The 26,019-nt window shown below is 44.4% G+C and overlaps 1 protein-coding gene and 1 long non-coding RNA gene across 4 annotated transcripts in view; one reads left to right on the plus strand and one right to left on the minus strand.

Moving 5' to 3' along the window:
* PPP2R5E (protein phosphatase 2 regulatory subunit B'epsilon) overlaps positions 1–6,914 on the minus strand; it is a 74,096-nt gene extending 67,182 nt beyond the window's left edge. The window contains exons 1-2 of one of the 3 annotated variants that reach the window (XM_050335289.1): positions 6,356–6,914; positions 3,478–3,641 (exon numbers count right to left, since the gene is read on the minus strand). In XM_050335289.1, the coding sequence (XP_050191246.1) occupies positions 3,478–3,634 (157 nt within the window). In that variant the 5' untranslated portion in view covers positions 3,635–3,641; positions 6,356–6,914. The remainder of the gene's footprint in view (positions 1–3,477; positions 3,642–6,355) is intronic. The other 2 variants (XM_050335288.1, XM_050335287.1) reach the window with 2 other exon arrangements.
* Positions 6,915–7,260: 346 nt separating this feature from the next.
* Positions 7,261–11,353, plus strand: LOC126650464 (uncharacterized). Its single transcript, XR_007631434.1, has 2 exons — positions 7,261–8,245; positions 8,705–11,353. It is a non-coding gene; the product is annotated as an uncharacterized LOC126650464 (long non-coding RNA).
* Positions 11,354–26,019: the final 14,666 nt, after the last annotated feature.

Consider the following 26,019-nt stretch of genomic DNA (forward strand, 5'->3'; position numbering starts at 1 on the left):
AAAAAGGTAACTCCAAATTAGATCTAGTCATAACACAATAAATAAAAATATAATTAAATGTTCAGAAAAGTTAGGTCTTTACTGTAGGCAGACAGAGCAGCTTTTTGGGTTGGGGCTTTTGAAAGCCTAACCTCAGCCTAACAAAGCCACAGAAGGCACATCTTATTTTCTAAATACATTAAATGTTTATTTACAAAGTGATACCATACACACACTTTAAAAAAAGAAAAAAAAAAGTTAACAACCTAATTTCTCTATACTTTCTTTTTCTGGAATAAGCAATAATGAAAATTCCAGCTGCTCTTATTACATTTCCTAAATAGCTTATCCTTCAGACTTGCACACAGCATCAAAACACACCGTTCTCTTCTACTTTTCTTTCCTGAAACACTTCTATTACCAAATGAACAACAACAACAACACTGACTTATCTGTTTTTGCAATACAGGCATGCATGTTCACAGAAGGCAACAGACTGCATTAAAACACTACCAAAACAAGCCATTTCACTCTGTCCCCGGGGAAAGGAAGGAGAGCAGATAAGATGTGACAGATGTGTAGTCACGTCACTTAATACACTACTGGAAGGTGCTCAGATCATTATGGTGACAGGCAGAGTATAAAAACTTGCAAAGAATGGACCAAGCAGTTATCCAGTTTTCTGCATACATGATTCTTGTAACCAGAGAAGATGCCGAGGTCCATGAAGTGCTGCTTGAGATAAGGCAGCCTGCCAATGTCAATATGCAATAGAGCCATAAAATAAAATATAGAAGGGTGCACAGCATGTATGTTTTCGTCAGCAAAACCTCTCCATCATGGATATGAAATACATCTGATGAATATGAATTCGAGGACTGTCCTCTAAAAATTTCCTGTACTGAAACATTTCTGAAGAGGTTTAATTAAACTTGAAATTTACCCAAACCAGGAAGCTTAAGCTCAAGCTTAGCAACTGTAGATGTCCAAACTAAGCTTCATTTTTCAGCTGTTTTCTGAAATCTCTTATTTATTTTGGTTTAAAAGACAGAACAGTAAGGATAAAACTGGAAATCATATGGCTACTGGACAGAATAGGACTGGTCACTTATTTGAAGGTAAGTATAAACCTAAGAGTTATTAAAAAAATCAGGACTTTCATGCAACCGGCCAAGTAAAGTATGAAAAATGTAGGATAAAATAGTTCCCTCACTTATTTCAGGTTTAATAATTCTGAATGTTACAAATATTAATGTAGGTCAAGAATATTTCCAAACAGGAGCATGATTTTAGCTGCCAGTGTCCCTTCAGCAGGGCCCAATACCACTGTTGTTGTTTCAGATAGACTGTTAGACCCAAATCCCACAAATTAATCTGCCCAGGTAGATCCCTGCGCCTCTGGGAATCCGCATTAAGGCAAGGAGGGAAAACTAACTCACAGGATCAGATTCTTAATTTGAAGCTGGACCACTGTAACTCATCGTGACACTAATCATAAATGTCTCACCAACACTCTCTGCTCCCCATCTGTTTGTTTTATCTTATTATAGTTTTATATCTCAATCCACGGGACTGGCTGCAGCAGTCAATTAAGCACCTGCGTGAGCCCGTGTTTCTGCAAGGCCAGGTCCTCAGACACAGGCTGAGTCTTCCCTGTGCTTGTGCCCATGCCCTGTTTGCTCCCTGAGTGGGACAACAAAATAGAATGACATAATTAGAGCACCAGTTTCTTCATTTATACAAACACCGATATCGATGTTTTCAAATAATCCCCTCCTTTAAGCCGAAGGATAAACTCTGAGGGGCAGCAACTGGTATGAAGTAACCTGCCTATCAAAAATTACCTGCAGAAGCGTAAAACTGAGCTTTAAAATTATTTTGAAGAAGCTTCTTCATCATACTTGTCACAAAACAGCAAGAAAATTTCATAGAATCATAGAATATCCTGAGCTGGAAAGAACCCACAAGGATCTTCAAATTCCAACTCCTGGCCCTGCACGGGACCACCCAAAGAATCACAAATAATATTCATTGCAGACTACAAAATCAAATCCACTAGTACCAACCAACCATAAAATAAGAAATACTGAATCCAAGCCAGTCACCATCAGGCCCAGTGCAGGAGGTTGGATGGACCGTTCCTTTGACCCAGGAGGGCCATTTGTGCACTCTTACAGAGAGCCTACAGGAAGAAGCCCATGATATTTCCAGGATAACTCCACTGGAATTAATCCCAGAATCCTACTTTTAATTCAACTAAAAAACACTCATTAAGGTATGAGTGCTTTTGTGGGTGTTGGTTTCAGGTTTGGTTTTATTTTGCAACTTCTATCTTCTTATGAAGAAGTTGGGTTAAGAACTAAACCAAAGTGCAGTCACACATTTATTACGTATTTCAATACACTGATTAACAAATTTGTCAAACAGGTAGATGAGGGAATGTGGGAAATATACTTGCCCACAAAGCAAAAGAAGGGACAGACATAATATTAAACCTATTAAACATGCTATTTTCCAGAATTATCAGCACCAACCATGCTTATTTTCACTACTTATAGCAGAAATGAAGAATAGCCATTAAAAAAAAAATCCACAGAAGTAAATAAACTGCTTGAGAATTCAATGTTAAAGACTTCTGAAAGGGTATTTCCCCTTCCTCACAAGACAGACATTAATTCTGAGAGGTGCTTTTGGCCCCTGGATTTGTACTGAAATTAGGTGACAGTTGGGATTTAGGGAAGCAAGCATTCAAGACATCACAGAGATATTGGCATTCTTTAAGAGTAGTATGCTGGATCATAATTTTCTTTCTCAAATCAGAGGTGAAATCTGCCAGCAGAAATTCAGCTGGAGCTGGGACATGCAGGATCTCAAAACAGCAGGGTCTTGCCTAAGACTAGACTGGCAGCATCTTTCCCCTTGAGAGGTTGCAGCTCATGGGACCTTTTGATTTCAAAACCCAGCAGAAGCCAGGAGCTGGGAGCTATCCATCCACAAGTGGTATGAGAGGGGGTCCCACCTCCTCACATGCTGCAGGACAACCAAAATACCCCTGTGGGCTGCAGCTGGCACCACTGTCACAGGTTACAGATCCACACTTCAAGGAAAGATACCAAAACCCAGTTAAACTCTTGTTCACAAGTTCATTTATCCTTTCCAAAATTAGTGTCAACTTATTATTGTTGACATTAGTGTCAACTGCTGAGGATGCACAAACTAAAACACTCTCACACATAGCCTGAGTGCCTTGACAATTCAAGTCATGGTATGGATTAACATCAGCACTTCAAACTTTCAAAAGTATTGCAAACAATTACCACGCCCTCAAGTCACAGATAAAATATTCTGTAAAGCTTAAATACATATTTATCTGGCATGAAACATTTCTCAGTGCTGGCAAAACTTCCCTGCAATTTCTTACAACAGAATACTTTTGAGTTCAGGAGTTGGCTGTAGGGTAAAATTGTTTTATTTATTAAAACCCGTATTTGATCTTACCTTTTAGCAGAGGCAGGGGAGTTAACTCGATAGGCTTGCCCTGAGACCTAAACTGGGAGGAGCTTTGTGACCTCTTCTGTCTGGCTTTTCTGACGGACTTCCGAGAAAATCCGTCTACTTTATCCACTGATGGAGGAGTAGTTGGTGCTGAGGACATATCCCTACTGAAGGAAAACAAAGGTTACAAATATATTCCAAATGAGTGAAATGGGTAAAGATTAGCCTAAACTTCCCAAATATCTTCTTTCTGCACCACTCTCCTGCTGACAACTCACCCACCTAAACTGCTTAAGAGATTTAACCCACCGAAACATTTATACATTGTATGGAATAAACTCAATGGAGCTTAATCGTTAGTGTAATAATTCCTCTTGCTCACTTTTTTATCTGTGTCTCCCATTTGCCAAAAATCCTGCAACGGGAAAAATTCAGATCTAATGCTGACATCATTATGTCAACAGAATTCACACACCTATAGACCTGACATAGGATTGTAGCTTTAACCTTTGTATTCTTTGGGATGAAGTAATTTCAGCTCACTCTGCAAGGGACCATGTATGCTAAAGAATGGGTACACAAAAAGGTACAAATGTTTTTTTGGCATTAAAGTCACCAATATGCATATGACCAAACAACAAAAAAAAAAAAAATAGGACAGATGAAAAATTCCATTTGTTTCCCACACCCGCATTCAAGATTTTATAGAAAGGTAAGAAAGTATAGCAGAAAGTACTGCTATGCTTCACAATTTCACTAGCTCCCTGACAAATTCTACACATCACTTCTTTATTCTCCATTTTAGAAATACTCAGTTATTTTCCTGTGAGTCTCTTTACGTGTAGTTATTCCCCATTCTGGCATTTCTGTAGGACCAGCAGTGTGGTAGCTGTAGCTGTTCTGAGGGCAGAAGCCAGACAAGGTTTGCAGGGAGAGGCAGAGAGCCAAAAAAGGCTTCTGCAAGCAAAAGTTTGTTTGTTTCCCAACTTCAGCTGGTGTAAGCAATAAACACTGCATCTTCCTATACAACTTGCCTCGGTAGTACTCCTGTAGCTGATTCCATACTACTGGGAAACATTTAAACAGTGAATTAATGCATTCACCTATTGTATTTACCAGTCTTGTCCTGTGTGTTAGAAAGGCTCACCAGATCTTGATGAAATACATGAGTAATACTCAACAGAAACGAGACAGGAGGAGTTCAGGCCTACATGTTTCAAGCAGCTCTGTGCACAGTTAACTTCACCAGCGTGTGCAGCTCCCCTGAAATCAGCAGCCCCATCTGCATTAATGACACGATCATTAGCGAGAGCAGCTCCCTTGATTTCAGCCAGGCCACACACTCGTGCAAAGTTAAGCATCGGCGTAAGCATTTGCAGGATCAGGGTCTTAGAACGTGTCCTTGGAAAGCATTACTCATCCTCAATGTCTGTTGACTTCAATTACCAAAGTGACTCCTTTGCTACAAGAAGTTGATTCCACGACATAGAGAACACTTTCGAGTACTTATTTTTATTAAAATATTTGATTACTCACAGGCTTCATAAATTACTAAATCCCCCTGAAACAGACATTATTTGGGCTTGTCTTTTGTAAGAAAAGCTTTCGAAAGCATGATTTGTTGCAACAATGTAAACAAGGTCTGAAAGATAAGAACTGCCTAATGCAGAATCACATATAGGTGCACTAAACCTATGAAAAATGGGAGTATAAACTCCATAGCTTCCTCGAGGAAGCATGTGCAGCACTCAGGAGCTGAACTGTGCAGCTGGCATTACAATAATGAAAAAACCTCATTCCATCTTTTTGATTTCTCCTGAGGTATTCTTTCACTACCAGCTTAGGCTTTCTAAATATAATATACTATCAGCAACATGAACCCGTACCTTAAACTGGTCTTGTTTATCATCTGGGCGGAAAAAAAAAATGCCACCATCACCAGGGCATTGAGGCCCCAGCCAAGATTAATAAATAAAAAAAGTCAGATAAACTGAAATAGAATGGCCTGTACTTTAGCAACCCACTTCTAGGATTTCAACAGTCCGCCAAAAAACATACAAACACAAAGTTACCTGTTACATAAACCAAATTCTGGAAATATCAGCAAAAAATATATTCCCTAAACCTGAATCGGTTTGGCCCTATTTCATCTCATCAGAAAGCTTCCCCTCCTCATCACGTGCATCATTAAAGTGTAACCATCCCTGCAGAAATGTTTGCACGATCCCTCCAAATTAAATTTAAAAAAAAAAAAAAAAAGAAATAATAATAATGGACAGGGACTAAAGTAGATCACTTAAACTGCAGGATCATTGTGTCAGCAAGGAGCTTTACTGACACTTCTCCGCTGTAAATTTAGTAACAGTTTCCCTAACCTGCTTTATAAATTATTAAAATCTAATTCTAATTCAACAAGACTCCATCCAGCCTAACAACGTTACAGTAAACACTGATCTTCCTTTTCGTCTCCCCAAATGAACATTCGCTGCCCTGCATACACTATCACAGGGAAATACTCTGTTTCCACCAAGAGTGGCGGGGGGGGAAGGGAGGAGGGGGGGGGAATAAAGCCCGAGATTATTTATTGTGTGCGAGGGGGAAAAGCTGCAAACCCGGCCACCCGCTCCCCGCTTCCTCCGCTTCATTCCCCGAGTATTTTGGTAAATAACGAAGCCACGCTCATCAGATCCCTCAGCCCCGGGGAGGGGAAGGGGTGGGGGGACGGTGGGAGACGCGAAAATACCGACGGATATCGGCGGGCAAAAGGGAGCAGAGGCGCAATTATCCGCTCCCGGCTGTCATTTCCAGACGGGATCTCCGCAGCTGGAACATGTCCTCCCGCAGCCCTCCTCCCGCACCGCCGGGCCGGCCATGGAGTTACCTTGACGCTCCCGGGTAGAGAAGCCGGAGACGGAGGGAGGCGGCGGCGGCCTTGGCGGAGCGCGGCCGATGCCTGGCGGCGGCGGCGGCCCGAGTGCGGTTCTCGCCGGGCTCGGTCGCTGCCGCGGCGGCGCAGGAGCCCTGTAGGCCTCGGCCTCGGCGGCGGCGGGGCCTCCCCGGCGCAGGGCGGCGTCGGCGGCGGGTTCAGGCGCGGGCGGCTCCGCTCAGTCCCGTGCACTCCCCGCTGCCTGCGGTGCCGCTGCCTCTTCACATTCCCGGAGAAGGGCCCTGCGAGGCGGGGTGGTGTGGGGTGGTGGGGGGGGAGCCGCCGAGCAGAGCCGAGCCGAGCCGAGCCGAGGGGGAGCGGCGGGCGCTGAGAAGGGGGGGGCAGTGCCGGGCAGGGCGGGAGCGCGGGTTCCGCCGGCGGCGCTGGCGCGGGGGAAGAAGAGCGAGCGGAGGGTCCCGGTGGGCGTCGGGGTCGCGCTCCTATTGTGGCTCTCAGCGGGCTCCGGCCATGGCACTCGCTCGCACGCACTCGCTCGCTCACAACCGAGCGCGCTGCTGCCACCGCCCCCCGCCCGCGGACCGCCCCCGACCGCCCACCGGAGCCGCCGCCGGGACGCGCCGCCTCAGTGGCGCCCGGAGCCGCCTTGGCCGCCGGGACCGCCGGGAAAGGGCCGCCCCCTCCCCCGGCAGCGGCGCGGCCCCGCCGCTCCCGCGGCCCCGCGGGTCCCTCGCATCCTTCGCCCGGGCGAGCGGCGGGGCCCCCCTCGGCTGAGCGGTAAAACCCGGCGCTGCTGAGGGAAAACCCCGCTAAGGCTGAGGTAAAGCCCCCCGTGGGAGCCCCTTCCCGGGGAGGGCGGCGGGCGAGGGGCCGCGCCGGGTCCGGCCGGAGGGACCCGCTGCGGGCACGGCCGCAGTTCCCTCCTTGGCTCCGCAGTGGGAAGCAGCGGCTGCACCTCCTCTCCTCTCTGCACCCTTGGGTTTCTCAGCCCAGCGTGTGAACGCTGTCTGCACCACCCTTTTTTATTTCCCCCCCCCCAACCAAGTGTATTTTTATAGACTTGGAACCAGGGACCGGCACAACCACTGCTTGTGGATAGTATGGTTAAAATGTCATAAATTTTTGTTTTAAACTTATCTAGCTGATGGCTTTGGTGTTTGATGGTTTTGTTTTGGGTCCCAGTTGGTTGGTTCGTTTGTTTTCCCCAAAATATAGCGGATGGCTACGGCAATGGAGCTGGTGAAGGGATTAGAGAACATCTTTGAGGAGCGGCTGAGGGAGCTGGGGTTGTTCAGCCTAGAGAAAAGGAGGCTCAGGGGGAACCTTATTACTCTCTACAACTCCTTGAAAGGAGGATATAGCCAGGTGAGAGCTGACATGTAACAAGTGACAGGACAAGAGGACACAGTCTTAAGCTGCAGCAGGGGAGGTTTAGGTTGGACATTAGGAAGCATTTCTTCAGAGAAAGGGTGATTAGGCATTGGAATGGGCTGCCCAGGGCAATGGTGGAGTCACCATGCCTGGAGGTGTTTAAGGAAAGACTGGACCTGGCACTCAGGGCCATAGTCTGGTTTAACACGGTAGTGTTGGGTCAAAGATTGGACTCGATGATCTCAGAGGTGCTTTTCCAGCATAATTGATCCTGTGATTCTGTAATGGTGTTAATATGGCTATTGCACTTGAAAATACTCTCCACTGTTTCTCCTGTATTTCTGGCACAAAAAAAAAAAAAAAAGGTGACTTATATGAGCAGCAGCCCTCCTGTGTTGATATGGCCAAATCCCTCTGAGGTACAGTTTGTTTGGTTATTTTTTAGGAAATGAGCTCGAGGACAGTTTGAGAGCTGGTTGCTTTGGTGGATAAGTCACATCCCTCCTTTTAGTGCAGGTACAGAACCCTCTCAACGTTACTAATCCTGCAAAGGATACCTAGTAGTTGTCCCACTCAGCTTCTTGACTCAGCTTTTGGCATAACGGAGGGCGTGGGACTGTGTCAGACTCGATTTAAAGTGATGCGAGCTGTTGTCAAACTACTTTCAAAATTGCTAATTTTCAGGCAGCTAAGTTCCCTGGTCCAGCTCACGTTGAGGAACCTGAAGCACTAGCTAAAAGCTCACGGCCACTGAAGTATAACTGATAGATGTGAGCAGTTTTGCCTCTCATCTCTCAAAATATCTCTTCATATGTTAAGAAATAGACCTCCCCTAAATTTTTTTACCCATAGACAAAGCGATGTCAGTTCATGTCAATCCTTCCTTGTGTGACACATCTTTAAACCTCTTAAGATGCTTATTTCTTGGCTCTGTGTTGTCTCAAAATCATTCACATCTTTTTTTTTGAAGTGTAGCACCCAAGCCTGGACACTGCTACAACTGAGGCCTCAACAGTGCCAGCATCTGCTGTCCTGCCTGTCACAGACCACATTCCTGTGTACATGTGCCAACACAAATACTTGGGAGTCAGTCTGATCTATCCACAGTCTTGCTGACCTGTCTTACCCCCGCATCCATTTCTGCTGACCTACCAAGCCAGTTATTTCTCCCTCAAGTAGACAGTAATGCTGCTTGAGAAATTACTTCCTGCAGCGGCCCTAATGCTATGCCTTCAGTTTTATTGCTGGATAATCAAGCAGTCAAAACACATTTTGGAATAAAATTCCACATGATGTTAAGTCAGAAAACTGTAGAATTTGCCATCCTTTGTAAATTGATTGCATTTCTCGCAAGAATTGTATTTGAAAAAGCAGAACTTAGATTGAACTGTGCCGTGGTTACAGAAAGGTTGTGTAACTAAGTTTAGAAGAGAGATTTGTACATGTTTTTAAATATTTTAAACTTGAAATTCACTTAAACTAAAGCAGCTAAAATAATGTAAGTGTTAGCAAGAATTGATAATGAAGAATGTAGGTCAAGGACAGGGTGGTGTTATACCAATAAAAGGTAAAATATGGTGGAAACAGTGTAACTTCCCATCAGTGAGGGACAGAACCTTGCAGACAAACATGTTTTGCTGTTATATGCACTTAATTCTGTTAGTTGTGTTTTGTCAGTGACATACTTTCATTCTCAGTTTTGTTCACTGTCCTGTGTGCTGCTTTTGATGTGAACAGTGCAATGAGCAGCTCGGAAAGTTATTGCCAGCATACTCTGCAGAAGGGAAGTTCTAGCACAGCCTGATGGCTACACTGGCACTTCAGGTGCAGTTGAGCAAGTCATTTTACATGATTGTACTTCACTCTTCCCAGTATGAGAAGAAATCCGTCTTTGTAAAACACTAAAAATCTAAAATTGAAGCCTATGATGTGGGTATCTATTCAAATAAGTGCCACAGAAGGGATAAAAATCAACACTGCTGTCCAAGTCCTGTGCACACAGAGGTTTTTACTCCTCATTCTGCCTTCGTGTAACAGCTACAGAATTAGTTCTTCAGTACAGCTGAGCAAGCTGGTAAATAATGCATTCCGCTAGTTTATTTCTTAGATGGTCATCATGTGGTATGTTTGGTCCATTTTGCTTGTGTAAAGCATTTCTATGATGTGTTTTACATCAGTTGATGTTTGGATGGTAACAATTCGAGAAAAATACAGGCTTTGTCAGTGAATAAACAGAAATCTTACCTTTTCTGTTTCGCTTGGCCATCAGATTTTGCAGAGTAGGCTTCCCACTTATTTCCAGATCGCTTTCTTTTTCCTCCTTTAATCTGTGAAGTCCTCATCTGTGAGGAGATTTAAGAGCACAATATAAGATATGAATGTAAAACTGCTGATATTTCAAAGGGGAACTTGTCCTTCTCCTATTCTCTGTATGGTCTGCATTTTGTAAAAATTGCTACTTTAGAAAAAATGGATAAGTGAATTCCAAGGACAGATGGAGAAGAACTAAGTACAACAGGTGTTTTACATAGATGTGTATCTCTATATGTTTGTATATGTGTTTGTATAAATACATATAATACCAATTTGCAAGAATAAAAATTGACTTTCATCAGATAAAGTTCACATGACCAACATCTCCCATACAAGTGTGTGGGCATATAGATGAAAATATGTGCACAGTCAGTACCTGCAGCCCTTCCTGGAGACTTACAAGCAATAATAAGTTCTTTTGATCCGTGTTTCTCCACTGCTGTCGAAGGTACAAGACAAGCCTATCCTTTTCAAAAGTGGCACTGCCTTACTCTCTCACAAAAGGGCTTTTTAAAAAATAACTGGAGAGGAATTTTGAGGGCCAGCTCCTTGCCAGTTCGGCACTGCGCTGTTTAGCACCCAGACACTCAGAACAGCAGTCAAGAGTCCTCCAAAACAGAGATGTTTGTGCCAGTGACTCAGATTTGTGCCACTTCACGTTTTTTTGTGTGTGTGATTGAAGTTCCACTATAGACCATCTGTTATGGCCACCCAGGCAGGAGTGCGGAGCTCTCATCCACACTGGCATTCTGCTCCCTACATAGCAGCTTATCAAACGGGATTGCTACAGAGATACCCCTGTGGAAGTCCTGCCCTGCTGAGTGATAAACATAAATGGATCTGGCTGGAGCTTGTAAACGTCTCACATGGCACATCTGACATGTATTTGTCTAGAGGAAGGGTCACATAATGCTCCATAAAGGATCTCCGATATGTCAAAAGGAGCATTATCGGGGGTACCATGGGATTAGTTCAGATATTCCCTGTTCCAATACCAGTAAGCAAGAAAAGACTTGCTCTCCCCAGAGAACTAATTATTCAGACCGGCAGGAAAAAGACCAGAAAGAGAAAGCGTTATGGAGGAAGCAGCAGAGCTGTTTGAAGAGGCAAATCAGCATGTGAACAAGGCTTTTCTGATACATCTTTTAACAAAAATGAACACAGTGGAACACCACATCAAAGTAACTGTCCTGCTCCATCAGCGTGATTGAAACGGCACAATCTGTGATTTTATTTTTTTTTGTTGTTTACTTTTGAATGAAATTCACACCTAACAAGAAAGCATTTCTACTTAAGTCTGTTTACCCTGCACTTGACTCCTGATTCATGTGTTCTACATTCTGGGGAGGAGCGGCATGTCCGGCTCTTGGGCGACGTTTTTAGTCGCCGTACCAAGTTTCTGCAATAATAAGCAAGTGCTTGTTCCTCCTTGCCTCCTGCTCCTCCTCGCATCAGCTCTGTGATAGCACTGTCAGTGCCCTCAGGATCTGAATTCCTGGTGTGGGGGGGCGGGGATGGGGGGGGTGTAAGCGTTTTAGGGTCATAGACACAACTACCAGAATGGGAACTAATTCTTCCTCTCTGTTTATAGACACTGCGTCATTTGAAGTCTGCTTCTCTAGTCAACATGGCAAGATAAGTAGGAGCTTGCTCTCCTCGGCAGCTGGAGAGCTGCCTCCTCCCAGCACAACACTGCTCTCACTGATTCCCAATTCACGGTTTTGTTCCTACTTTGCTCCCCTCCCCCAGCGTCTTAACTTGCCTTCAGGCCCCAGGCGCTCCTTTAAGCCAAGTTTTCTGAATTTTTTGGTTCGATTTCCTTTGCTGCCCGTTTGCCTCTGCCTTCCTCGGGCTTTGCAGTGCTCTCCTCGCCCAACCTGCCCTCCCCAACTGTCCCTGCCCTCCCCAACTGTCACTCCCAGCTGTCACCCCCCAACTGCCGCGGAAGGTTCTAGTGCTCCCCTTTCTCTCCCGGGGCAGTGCCCACGGGGCTGCCTCTGGTGCCTGAAAGCTGCCTGGAGACACAGCCACGTGTGTTACCTGGTCCCCCTGTGCCACTGGGGCGTTTCTGAGTCCCAAGTGAAACGAGCTCCACTTCTGTTCCTTTGCTTTGTGATCAAACCTCCTTCCGGCACCTGAAGGGAGTCCGCAAGAAAGATGGGGAGGGACAAGAGAATGGAGTGGCAGGACAAGGGGGAATGGCTTCAAATTGAAAGAGGGTAGGTTTAGATTGTGTGTGAGGAGCAATTTCTTTGCTGCGAGGGTGGTGAGGCCCTGGCACAGGTTGCCCAGAGAAGCTGAAGCTGCCCCATCCCTGGAAGCGTTCAAGGCCAAGTTGGATGGGGCTTGGAGCAACCTGGTCTAGTAGAAGCTGACCCTCCCCATTTCAGGGGGTTGGAATGGGATGGTCTTTAAAGTCCCTTCCAATCCAAACCATTCTATGATTCTCCTCAGTTATCTCTGCATTTAATGTGTTACAAGCCAATATGTACACTGCTATAAAACCACCCTCTTCATAGGAGCACGTTTTACTGAGGCCCAGGTTCCTATCTGCAACCTCACGCCTTGAAAAGAGCTAATGAGTAAAAAATACCTGTGTGTGTTGAAGGTGCCCAGCAGTGCTTTAAGTGTGTGAACTGTAACACTTCCCACATCTCCAGTGAGGCACCTACCGGCTCCCTCCCAAGCTTGGCACATCCCTCATGGTTATAGCAGTTGATAAAACTCTTGGGATTTTCCCCAAGTTCAACGTCCCTGGGGCTGGAGTAGGCTGAGACAGAGATATCTTGTTCCCTTTGTTATGAAACAGAACAAGCAAGTATTCGTGTTGTATTTTTCAACCTGCTTTATCTCTGTCTCATGGTACAACTTTAACCTATTGGATACTTTTAAAGTTTTCAAATTATGGCAAGGGAAAGTCTTCCACAGTCAGTAGCTAAGCTCAGCATTGTAGGGAATGCTTAACATCAGAGAGGATCTAACAGCACTTAAACAAGTTTAAAATATAAGTTTTAATGGGTTCCAGATTTTGCAGTACAAGTGAATGAATATGTATGAATACTGCCAAAATGGGAAGGACGGGAAAAGAAAGGTTATAAGAGCATTTTCTAAAGCCTTCCCAGATCTACTGTCAGGGTTAAACAAATATGATAATTTTGCCACTGAAATAATTAAATGAATAAGGAGGTTGTAGTTCTGTCATGACCCTGTAAGAGAATTACAGCTGCCCTGTAAATGACTAGTAAGAAAGAACTTCACATGAGAGAGGAACTGGAGTTGAAAACCAAAAGCTATAAATCTTAGAAAAGGACAGAAATTGATTGGATTTAGACAGAAAATAGCAAAGAAACACCTAAACAATATCCTGACTAAGCAGACCTCACAAAAATAGATGACTGGAATAGGAGCAAAACTGGTGTTCTTCTGTGCAAGTGCTGGAAGTTGAAAAACTTGGTCGAAGAGATGAGATTGTCTCACTTTAAAGGAGCACTGATAGGACTGATATGTAGGAAATACTGAGAAGGAATGGCATTAAAGCCTCTCCAGCACCTCATGGCAGAAAGAGAAGAGGATGCCAAGGTTAGGAAAGGAATAGCAAATAAACAGGAATCATCATCATACCATTGTACAAATCCATTGTGCATCCTTCCTTATCTCTAACTCAGGGTAATTTGGTATGGACTGTATTTAGAGAATACAGAGAAAGCCAAAAAATAAGATGGCTTGGTTCAATTCTCACACAAGAAGAGGATTAATACACTGGGGATCTTGAGCTCAGAAGAAAAAAAACTTCATGCTGAATTTGCTAGAGGTTTGTCAAGATCTTCGATGGAATGGAGATGGGTGAAGGACTGACTTAATTCTCAAAACTGCTTTATATTTGTTCTTGTGTCCTCTGGTAAGATGGAATATTACAAGCTCTCACCTCCTGTTATGAAGGCAAAAGGTGTGAACAGGTTCAGTAAAAGAAAATTTATAAAAACCAGATCCTCAGGGGTATCAAGGAGATTAAATTGACCTTGTACTTCATGTACATGTTTGCAACATACGTTACATATGCAACGTATTAATGACTGTAGAAGCTTATTTGCCACTAAATAAAAATGCACCAATAGCAATTTTAGAAACTGGTTCTATAGAGAAGTCTAGACACCAGATTTAGGGTAAGCTATCTCAGTAAATACAGAATGATTTGAACCAATATAAACTGTGTGATAATATTTGGCATATTATCATTATTGGGTGGCTTCTTTGACATGCTGTCCAGCCCCCACACTTAGAGAATTTTCAACCTTATCCAGTGTCAGGTAGGACCTGGAAGAATTTGTAGCAAGAATCAATAGCCAAGACTTGAATGAGAGCTGATCAAAACCAGAACTGAGATTTCCCTTTCTGAGGAGGCACAAGGAGAAGTTAACCCCATGATTTGCTAAGGCACCAAGTGGTGCCATAGGACACTCCTGGAAAATTCATCCTAAGCTATATCTGGTACACTCACAGAAATTGGGGGTCCCACTTGAACCATTCCAGCTCAAATATCAATCAATCAATCAATCAATCAATAATATTGAAGAGAATTGTGTGCTTCTGAGTGATGTTTAGTTCTAATATGTGTCTTTCTAGGTGAGCTGCCTCAGAGCAGATTCATCTTTAGCTGCAATTCTATAGGTGGGCACCTGTACTTCATGTGTTAAAGTCCATCAAAAGCACACCAGACAGTGAAATGCTAATACTGAAAGCTTTTAGAACACAAATGGCTAACAAGAGCCCTTCAGACAAGCTCTTCCCTGCAAGTTTATTTTAGAATAATTACAGTTTCTTGCAGTTACTGGCTTTTAATGATGGGCTGTTGAGATATTTTTTTTTAGTTCCATTATCTCTGTACAGTTTAGTTCTTGAAATTTTATCACCATCTCGTAGTGTGAGTGTGAGATATTCCAGGGCAGTGCTGTTCAATGCCTGCTGGAGTACAATTTTAAAGTGTAATTTTTTTTTTCCTTTTCTCTGATTTATACCTAGGTATAAATTCATATTATTGTCTTGGGTTCCTTCTCGAAAACTCACTGCAGCTTCATTCAGGATCTTAAAATACTATGTAAGTCACATCCTGGAAAATGTGAAAATAGATTTTCTTCATCTTCTACATAAAACATCCTTTCTGAGTTACTAAACTTTCTTCCAAAGTACACTGTTTCTGATCCAGAATTTCATTCTGTGACATTCAGACTGTTCTGATTGCATCAAATGTAATTCCACCCCCACTGAAACCCACCTCAGGCCTTTTCCCGACGTGATCCAGCTATTTCTCTTTGGGATGTTGCAGGAAGTTACTTACACGCTACCATTCTGATACATGACAGTGAATATCCTTCGGAGGGTTTTTTTCCTTCATAATTCCTGGTAGCATTGCAACTCAGCAAACTGTTCTGATACATCTGTGTAAGCAATTTAACTCTCCTCCTGCTCCCCACTGCAAGTCACTGCTTTGCTTTTAGCAAATTGGCAGAATTCTAACAAACAGACACTCCAAAGCTTTCACACGGTGCCCTTGCCTGTCATGCCATTCAAATGGTTCCTTCAAAGAAATTGCCAGTAGTGTTGGTCCTGCTGGTTGTCATCTGCAGGATATTTCAGCCAGAATGCCATGGATGCAGAATTCTTGATTTCATTTTAGTTTGCAAAAATATTTGCCGTCTGAAGTGCTGCCTGCTTATTCTCAAGCCATGAGACAGAAATACAAGTAAGGTTCTCTGCTTTCAACTGAGATTTACAAAAATCCTCATTACCTTCTGGGAAAAAAAAAAAAAAGAAAAAAAATGGCAAAAGGCATTTGCAGGAAAAAAAGTAGGGCATCTATTGCTGCTGCATGTTTAATTTTATTTGATTTACTATACTTAACTTTTTCCTTTGTTGGCAAAAACAACCTTAGCTGCTGCTAATGCTGTTGCCAGCGTCTCCATCTGCATCTTTGGTTACTTCTTGGATTTATTCTCTTTCTGCATTTGCAGAATTGTGCTTGCATCCTCTGGACTCTCGTGGGAATTTTTTCCCTCTGTGGCCAACATTCACAGCAGCTTGAAGTTACTCTCATTGTGGATGACATTTTCCTGCAGTTGAAGACACCTGAGCCCAGTTCCCTCTCGAGCCTCTTCCATGGCCTTGGTGATCACTGCCACTGATAAGGGAATGCCTCTGTCTCATCCTCAGAAGTCTCGGATTCACGTTGTGCACACCCCATGTTTCAGTTCTGTCATTAATCCCAAATTCCCTTTTTGCAGAGTTTATCTGAATTAATCTCATCTTGTAGTTTTGCCACGTAGGTTTATTTTGCAGCTGGGCCCTTCCTTATCTTTGCCTTTTGTAGATTCTTTCTCTTGGGAGTGGTTTCAATAAAACACCTCGGAAAGCATTTAATTTAGTCTAAAAGTTGGCACTACATTTGTTGGCATTTCTGGCCTGTTTTCTGCTGACCTTTACTCAAATGATTATGCACATGCATGTGTGCACGTATATTTGTCATGCTGTCTTGTTCAAGCTTAATTTTACTCCCCAAAAACAAGCTTTTCTCTTGAGCTGAGTGTCCCAGTTGTTTCGTTAGGACCGTGACAAGTCTGCTCATACGAGGCACATCCACGGCACATCTGAATGAAAGTAAACATCCTGTGTTCCTCAGCCTTCTATAAACCCCAGCAGATGGCTGCTGCTTTGACAAACCGTGTGGAATAGGGTGGATCACATTTCCCATGCAACAAGACTTATTTCTGGAAATGCAGACCCAGTATAATTCTTGAAGGTGGCAGCGTGGATCCAACCACAAAGTGGTTCAGCCCAAATCAGTCCTACATGGTGACTCTTTGTAGCTCAGACCCTCTTGCTTTTTGGACTGGATGCACAGTGGGGGTTACCTTAAATTGCTGATCCACACAAAGCTGCAGGAGGACTGGTAGCAGCTTTCACCTGCAGGTCTTTGTTCATCAGCCTCAAGGTCCTTTGTGTAATACTTCACCATGTTAGAATCTCGGTGTGTTTGGGGTTTTTCTTCCCTGTGATTAAGTATTTTCTGGAGATGGATGGCATTTCTTAGAATTGACTGGATTTTTCCTTAATGCTCAGAGACAGTCCCTGCTCAGGGTACTGGCAGGATCTGCAGGAGGTGATGTATGTTTTCTACACCTCAGGTAACACTCAGGAGACGTGTGCCACAGACACATGTCTTATCCTGGTTCCCTGCAGCAGCAGTTCACTGGTGTCTCTGTGCTTACCCTGTGTCTGGGATCCAAGGCACTTCAGTGCCAGGTGGATTAGCAGCAGTCACAGAATCACAGAATTCTTTGGGTTGGAAGGGACCTTAAAGACCATCCAGTTCCAACCTCCTGCCGTGGGCAGGGACACCTTCCACTAGCCCAGGTTGTTCCAAGCCCCATCCAGCCTGGCCTTGAACACTTCTAGAGATGGGGCAGCCACAGCTTCTCTGGGCAACCTGTTCCCAGCCTGAGACTTGACCCTGTGTGTGTGTGTTCCAGGACCCATTTCCATCTCATTTTATTAACTAAGAGGAAGCAACAAGGGAGTTATTTTGGCTACAAGTCTAACCAAATAGCCTCTATTATGTCTTAAAAATAACGTTGAGGTTGTGTCCTGAGGGAAAGGCAGTTGGGAGTGGGCTTCACCTTTTCTTGCTTAAAACTTTCCTCCACTGAGTAACAGGCTTGGGGTCAACTATTTGTGCCCATTTCCATAAAATGTTGAGAGTATTAAGCATCAAAGGAGAAGGCTTTTGAAAGACCACCTGCATTCTTCTAGAACTTGTGTACTCACTTCTCAGCATGGATGATCTTCAGTGGGCTACATGTCTGTTTTGTTGTGTTCAGAGGCCCTAAAAATGCTGCCGTTTGTTTACAAGCATAGAATCAAATAAGGTTGGAAAATACCTCCAGGATCATCAACTCCAGGAAATATTTCTAAAGAACTCCTGATATACTTGTTAAAAAAAGGCTGAGTGCAAGCTGGTCTAACATCAGCTATCCTTGTATGCCTTCATCAGCCAGAACCTCACTGGTCATGCAAACCCAATACACAATTAATCATGGAATATTTTCCTCCATCACACCAGTGTGGAAAGCTCCCAGTGGCTCTTGAGTGCATATTTCCATTAAGGATTCAGTAGACTGATCACACTCCAAAACCCATGAAGTCTTTATTATTTCCTAAATCAAAGTTTCTTACACTTCCAGTTTCATTTACAATTAATTGTTTGGGGTTTTTTAGCCCAATTTCATTATATCTTAAGGCATTTTTTACCATGTCCACTGCACTCAGTCACTTTCTCATGAGCCATCCTGCCCTTCCATTCACTATTTGGTCATTTCAGCCTCCCCAGGAGGCAGGAACTTTGAAACCAGAGATTTTACAGGGTTTCTGGCCAGCATTCTGTTCACAGTGATGGCATTTTCTGTGTAACATCGCATAAGGGCATCATCCTCTTTGGTGAGGTATTTCTGTGGCTAAACAGAACAAACACACTGTTGATCAAAATCTCTTAACTAGTTGGAGTAAAAGATGAGACTGTTCATCTTGTGTTCCAACAGCTGCTTCTGTTTCCTTGAAGAGAGACTCCCTAGGTGGTTATGTCCATTTTCCCACTAATGGGACTAAGTGTCATTGACTGATGTACATGGCCAAAGACTTTCTTGAGATGCCTTTTTTTTAACAAAAGCTTGTGCTCAGAAAAAAAATCAATATTACAGAAAAAACAACCTATCAACATTTTCCCTTATACTGAGATGAGTTTCCATTTGCTTTATATTATTGTATTTCCTGGCCACAGAAAGATGGGCACTGAAATCAGGTGGATTACCTGCAGTCACGGAACTCTGCCAATAATTCATTATATTTTGAGAGTTGCAATATTCCTGACCTTGTTTTGCTTCTTTAATCCAGAAGAAAGATTTTAAAACTGCTTGTACTGACCCCCTCAAAGGTGTTTATAAATAAGGTATGAACCACAAAGTTCTATCTGTTTCTTGCCCTTTATTTTTGCACTTTTTTTTCCCCCCCAGCGGTGCCTCTTTGGCTTTTCCACGGAGTTTTTCAAACTCAGCAAAAGCACCTGTGAACCATTTTGCCTGCTACAGTAAGACATGTGTTTATGCATGTAGACTTCTCATCTGGGAAGATGGACAACAATATAAACTCTTGTACAGCAAAACCAGACAAACAGAATAATTTAGGTTGGAAGAGACCTCTAAGATCATCAAGTCCACCCTTTGACCCAGCACTGCCAAGCCCACCACTAACCCAAGTCCCCAAGTGCCACATCCACACATTTTTTGAGCACATCCAGGGGTGGTGACTCAGCCACTTCCCTGGGCAGCCTCTTCCAGTGCCTGACAACCCTTTCAGTGAAATAATTTTTCCCAATACTTTTCCACCCATACAAAAAATTACGGTTCTACACAAGTGGGCCTTGAGTAAAATCGTCATGAATGATACCAGTGGTCAAACAAGGCATCCAAAATCAGTTATTCCTCACCAAGAAAGCTGTAAAGTGTAAACCTTCCAGCACCTGGAAGGAGCCTACAGGAAAGCTGGAGAAGGACTTATTACAAGGGCAAGTAGTGACAGGACAAGGGGCAGTGGCTTCAAACTAAAAGAGGGCAGGTTTAAATTGGATATTAGGAAAAAGACTCTTGACAGTGAGGGTGGTGAGGCCCTGGCACAGGTTGCCCAGAGAAGCTGTGGCTGCCCCATCCCTGGAAGTGTCCAAGGCCAGGTTGGATGGGGCTCTGAGCAACCTGGGCTAGTGGAAGGTGTCCCTGCCCATGGCAGGGGGGTTGGAATGAGATGATCTTTAAGGTCCCTTCCAACCCAAACCATTCTATGATCCTGTGATACCATAATACATTTTCTGTTGATTTTTGCTGTATTCAGAAGCAATGGGCCACGTGCACAGCCCTGCAAATCTTGAGAGAAAATGCTAATTGGAGTCACAGCCTAAACCACACACTGCCAGAAACCTTTAGTGAACACACTCAGCCTCTCACCTTCTTGCTCCCTACTCATACATGATCCTGCATCACGTGTATATCCCACATCTAGCTCATGTTCCCCCACCTCCAACTGCTGTGTGTGCCTCACAGCTGCCCAAAATCTATCCTAACCTGGCAGAGGCTATGCCACTGCTAGAGAGGAGGACAGCAGGGTCCAGCTGATCAAGCCCTTGCAGATGGAAGCAACCTGTGAGATTATTAAAGAAAGTTACAGAAGCCTCAAACTGTTCAGGAGAGAAACACAACTCCCTGCGAGAGCAAACAAGGCACATTCAAATGTGTTTAATTGTGTGTGCCTGTCTGAAAATCTGGCTCATCATTCCTCTTTCTGTTTCTCACTCAGAGGGTCACTGAAAACACTGATATACCAAGGAAGCCAATTCCTTGTGGGGTCATGACTCTGCTCCACGCAGACATTTTCCCTTCTGTCACTTGGCATAATTCAGTATGTGACTTGAAAATTCAAAATATAAACAAGAGGGAGGAATCAGGGCCAACAGTGTTGCAAGCAGAATTCTCAGACCTTCCCAGTAAGTGGAAAATACCTCTCCTCTAGAAATACCAGCCATTTCTCCATTCTTTTGAGCTTAGAACCATTTCTTTGCAGCTTTTAACCTATGAGGAAATTGGGACAAAAATAGCATAGTCAAACACACATGTATAGGACTATAAAACCACACCACTCAATGCCTCACTGTGTGATACACAATTTATCAGGCAAGTTTCTACCACCTCCTTGTTCTCCTCTTCCTGTGAATTGCTGATTTCTCTTTCTTTCTCAGAACTATTTTCTCCCTTAACTTTATTGTCCTTTAACACCTTTTTAAAAGAGTTATGAAATACGTAAGTGCGTATTTAAGTATATCTTTGTTCCTGCTGCTTTCATCTGTGTTACAAATGCAAGTTAAAAACCTTCAGGGTACTTATGCATCATTCTGAGGAGGACAGAACTGTCCCTTATGTTGTCCTTTAGTGGCTTCTGGTCACTCCCATGTTCCAGGATGCACAAAGTTACTGCAGATCTTTCCTGATCATGGAAAGTACTCAAAATCAAAAACACTCAACAAGGGCAGCAGAGATGCACCTGCAGCACGGACACATCCACACAGTCCCGAAACAATGCAGTGCTGCCGGCAGCTCAAGTTTCCCCTCACAGCTACATTTAGAAAGGTCAGGCCAGCACAGGCATTTTAAGGGAAATGGCTTCATATTTTTAAAGTATGTGAAGTTTTAACATCTAATCTTTCAAATTAAGGAAAGCCAAGAATTTATGGGAGCGAGGAAGGCGCGATGCCTTTAAGAGAATTAATAAACTGAATTATCAAGAGCGGCTATTTCTTAACTAGGGGGGAAAGAAGGGAGGAGAATTCAATGCAAGTTAATACTCCTGGCCAAAGAGTTAAAAGAGCCATCCCAAATTTTGTCAGGGCAATGATTTTGAAGAGGAAAAAAAAAAAAAAAAAAGGAAATATTTATAAGCATGTGAAAAATATACTCAAATTTATTAAATATATGAAAAGTGTATATGAGGTAAAAATATTCATGACGCCTTGGTAAATGCATAGTTGTCATTTCTTGTGAAGAAAACGCAATCTTAATTTTAGTATTTCCTGTTTCTCAGATGTAAGTAGATTTCAGTGGCACACAAGGCTGTACTGTATACTGAATTTGAGTTAAAGCACCATAAGTCAGGGAAAGGACAATTATCTGCAGAACTCAGTCTGTTGTGTATATTTTTACATTACTAATGCTGGCTGTGTTGCCACGTGTGCTCATTTCAAGCCAGCTCAGGATTTACAGCTTGCAGGTATGTAACGATATTGGCACTTTCTGTTTCCTTATGGAGGAAGCAACAAATGCAAAACTTCTGTAGGAATGGAACAAGGGTAAAACAAACACAGGGAAGATACTGAAATGCAAATGTTTACTCCAAACATTTGGACAATGTTGAAATTTATGAAAATGTTGTCTTATGGAGATAAGTCTAGATCTAAGCCAGGCTAGATGGGGAAGAAATTGGGAAATTCTTAGTCCCAGATGAAAATGACAGTGGGTAAGCTGCTTTTACATGGCCTACAAGTGTAAAATCCAGCCACTGCTACCACTACTTTATTCATAGAACAACAAAACTGCCCTCAAAATGAGAGTATAACTGTCACAATAAGCTAGTGATGGGATGGCTTTTGAGTCAAAAGCATTTGTGCATCCCTGTGAGAGCTGCCAGCTTGACCAACCCTGTTTTATTTCTGGAAATCCCCATTATTTCATTTCCAGCAGCCCAGGACTAAGAGAATCCTTTCCAGTGAGCACAGCCTGAAGCAGGTTCATGGTACAGGTGGTACAGTAACACCACCACCACCTTCTCCCAGAGCTGAGACTCCTACCAGTTGCCCCAGCAAGGTGTCCCTGTGCAATACTGGCACTGATGCAGGGGACTGAAAGCCTTGGAATTGCGCTGGTACACCCCAAACACCCCAGAGGATAATTTTATTACAAATATACAAATACAGTGTAAATACCTCAAAGCATTCAGAGATGGTGTTGCACCAGGGGATTTGTACAATTTTCTGAAAGGGCAACAGCTGCCCTTTCTCACCTGGGAGCAGCCCAAGAGGGGGGTCTGCTGTTGTGGGGGGAGGTTTTCTCCCACATGTTATTGAGTATACCAGGGTGACAGAGGCAATATATGACTTTGCTTCCCAATGGAGATTTTTAAGCAGGTTTTTAGGGTTTGTTTTCCATGTTTTCCATGGCTGGGGGGGGAAACCTAAATGTGTACTTGTGGTGGGTTGACCCTGGCTGGAAGCCAGGTACCTACCAAGCCACTCTGTGACTCCCCTCCCCAGCAGGACAAGGGCAGGGGGAGAAAATAAGATGGAAAATCCTCATGGGTCAAGATAAAAGCAGTTAAACAAAGCCAAAGCAAGGGCCATGCACAGAAGCAAAGGAAAACAAAGCATTTATCCTCTACTTCCCATCAGCAAGGAAAGTCCAGCCACTTCCTGGGAAGTTGTTCTTCAGTGTGTAGTGGTTGGTCTGGAAGGCAAACATTGTAAGGAAGGAAGGAATGGCCTCCCTCCTCCCTTTCCCTCAGCTTTTATTGCTCAGCAGGCGCTGTATGGTTTGAAACATCCCTTTGGTGAGTTGGGGTCAGCTGTCCTGGCTGTGTCCCCTCCCAGCTTCTTGCCCACCCCCCCAGCCTGCTGGTGAGGGGGGAATGTTGGAGAGGCAGCTCCGTGCTGTGGAGCACTGCACAGCTGCAGCCAAAACACTGGTGTGTTATCAACACCTTTCCAGCTACACCAATGCACAGCACAGCTCAGGCAGGGCTGCTGTGGGGATAATGAACTCCATCCCAGCCAGACCCAACTCAGTGCACAAAACATCTCCAGCCTTCCCAGGATGGAGGCTGTGAATGCTCACAGCCATTTAAGACCTGTCCTGCCTTCCAAGAGTGATGATTTTGAAGGGATTGCCAGTGCCCTTAGGGCATTAAACACGACACTGCTAAACTGCTGGTAACCAACCAGACCCGCAGGAGAGATCCATGGGTTTAGCAAACTGAAGTGAAATGAAACAGACTTGTCTTATCATTATCTTCTTACATAATGTACAGTGGCAACCAAGCACAGATGGGCTGTACGCTGCATCCCAAGTGTGTGTGGTATTAAGAGCTCCTGCAATTCATAAAATCCACACCAGAACACCGTCACTACAACAGAGGACAGAAGGCAACAGCCTCTCTGTGCTCCTTGGTCTCAACTCACACCATCTCTTCCACATCCATGCCTCAGCCTCGCTGTTAATTCTCTCCCCTCTGGCTCTTTGAGGAACAGAACAAATGAAAACACAAGATTGCTTTAGCATCACCCATGGTAAAAAGCCTCCATTCAGCTTTAATCTTGGGGCTACACAGGATCACAGCCTGGACTTTTCTCTCTACCACTCCCTCTGAACAGGTTTCCGCCTCCTGGGCTCAACCTTGGCCCCCTTGCAGTTGAGCCCCGCTCTGTGATCAGGTGTTTTTCTGCCACCTTCCGCAGTCACACAGGCACTGTGTCCACCGAGCGGCCCCGAGTTTAAATCAAGCAGGTCCCACTCGGGGGTTCCCCAGACGAGTCTTTAAAGGGTGGAAAAGGTACTCCTCATGACATTTGTGCCGAGGGCTCAGAGGTGAGCACCGGGCGAGGGGAGGGCAGGCAGGGCCCAGCCCCTGGGACTGTTTGTGCTCCAGGAGCACAACACGATCTTAGAGGTGCAAAGCACGAAGGGGGGTGAGGGCAGAGCTTGGTAAAACTCCTTGCTCGGGGCAGAGACACTGAGCTAAAGCACCGACTACAGCCCCGCTCCCCTCATCCCCGGGCCCGGCTCCTGCCGGACTGGCACAAGCAGTTCCTTTGCCTGTGCCTGCCTTCCCCTCCTGCTCATTAGCAAGGAAAACGACGTCAGCCGAATGGAGCTGGCAGGAATCCCACCGCTGCGTTTGCTAAATGGATCTATTAAAATGTAAACAGAGATCGCATTGCAGGGCACCATCACAAAATACCGCGGGGGACACCCCAGCCCGGTTCCCAAACATCCTTCGACGCTGGCGGTGCTGTGCCCCTGCCCCTCTGCCTCGTCGTGGTCACAGTTATCCCGACTTTTCCTCCTCCCTCCAGGCGTTTTCCCACTGGGTGCTTGGAAGGCTCATTATTATGTGTCACCCAGGAGATGCGTGCTGCATCTCCAGCACATTTCGGGGCCACACGAGCTCTCTGAGGCTTCCTGAAACAGCAGGAAAACAGGACTCTGGGGCCTTACTGTCCCCTTGCCATCCCTACAGAAGCCCTGGAGTTTGCAGCTTAGCGCTGGTGGAGCACCGGACAGGCCACACAGGTTACACCTGCCCCACTCCTGCCTGATACACATCTAGGAGGAGTTTCTATCACCTCTTTGTCTGACTTCCAAATGAACGTTTTCCTGCTCTCTCCCCTGCTGCCCCCCCCTCGCTCTCCCCAGGGGCTCTCAGGAAGCCACCAAACCATGACTTTATTCTCTTTCAAGGACTCTTTAAAGCCAGGTGCACATTCCCCTGCCTGCCACCTGGTCCACAAAAGCTTGACAAAAATCGGGAGGGGGCTGGGGAAAGGTGAGGGGTTGTTGACCGTGACTTGCCTTGCTGGCGTGCTCATCTCCTTTCCCCTTCCTTGTGTGGTTTATTCCTATTCTGTTCCTGTTCTCTCTGTCCTCTGGGGTTCTAGACCTCAACAGAGGCTTCAAAGCTTTAAACTAACACAATAAATTACTTCTGCTGGTCACATTATGAACTTTATAAACATTATAAAGCAGCAGCAGCAGCCTCGATGAGCAGAGGAATGGGAGCGAAGCAGGAGTTCCTGACTGATCAGTTCTGGCACAGATTTCTTATGTGCAGCTGGGGAGCTTTTTGCCTCACTTTCCCTCCCTGTAAAATGAAAAATACAACACCCACTCCCTGTTTGATACACTTAAAGGACAAGCTCTCTGGCAGGACCATCCACTGTTTATCCATAGAACACCACGTACAGCATGCACAGAGCTCTTCATCCCTGCAGGAAAACCTTGGGCTCTGCTGGTCCCTCCAGCCACAACAAACACCACCAGCAGGTAAGTTAGTGGCACTCGGAGAAGATAAAGGGAGATGCTGTTTTGTACTATTCTCCAAAAGCTAATATATATTAATGGGTTTCAAGACCATTCTTCTCATTAAATGTAGAATAATGGATGGAACAAAATGCGTATTTTATTTATATTAAAAAATCTGTGCCTTTAGAAACCTAGATTCCACTTGGGTTCTAAAGTTTAGAGGTTTTAACTTCACTCCTTGAGAATAACTATGTAACATACCTTTAAAAATGAGCTGGTTTATTTTAGTTATACTGGAGATAATGGCGGGGGGGGTAGAGA

The sequence above is a fragment of the Myiozetetes cayanensis genome, unplaced genomic scaffold (genome assembly GCF_022539395.1).
Source record: "Myiozetetes cayanensis isolate MyiCay16 unplaced genomic scaffold, myiCay2020 scf6-25, whole genome shotgun sequence".
NCBI lineage: Eukaryota > Metazoa > Chordata > Aves > Passeriformes > Tyrannidae > Myiozetetes > Myiozetetes cayanensis.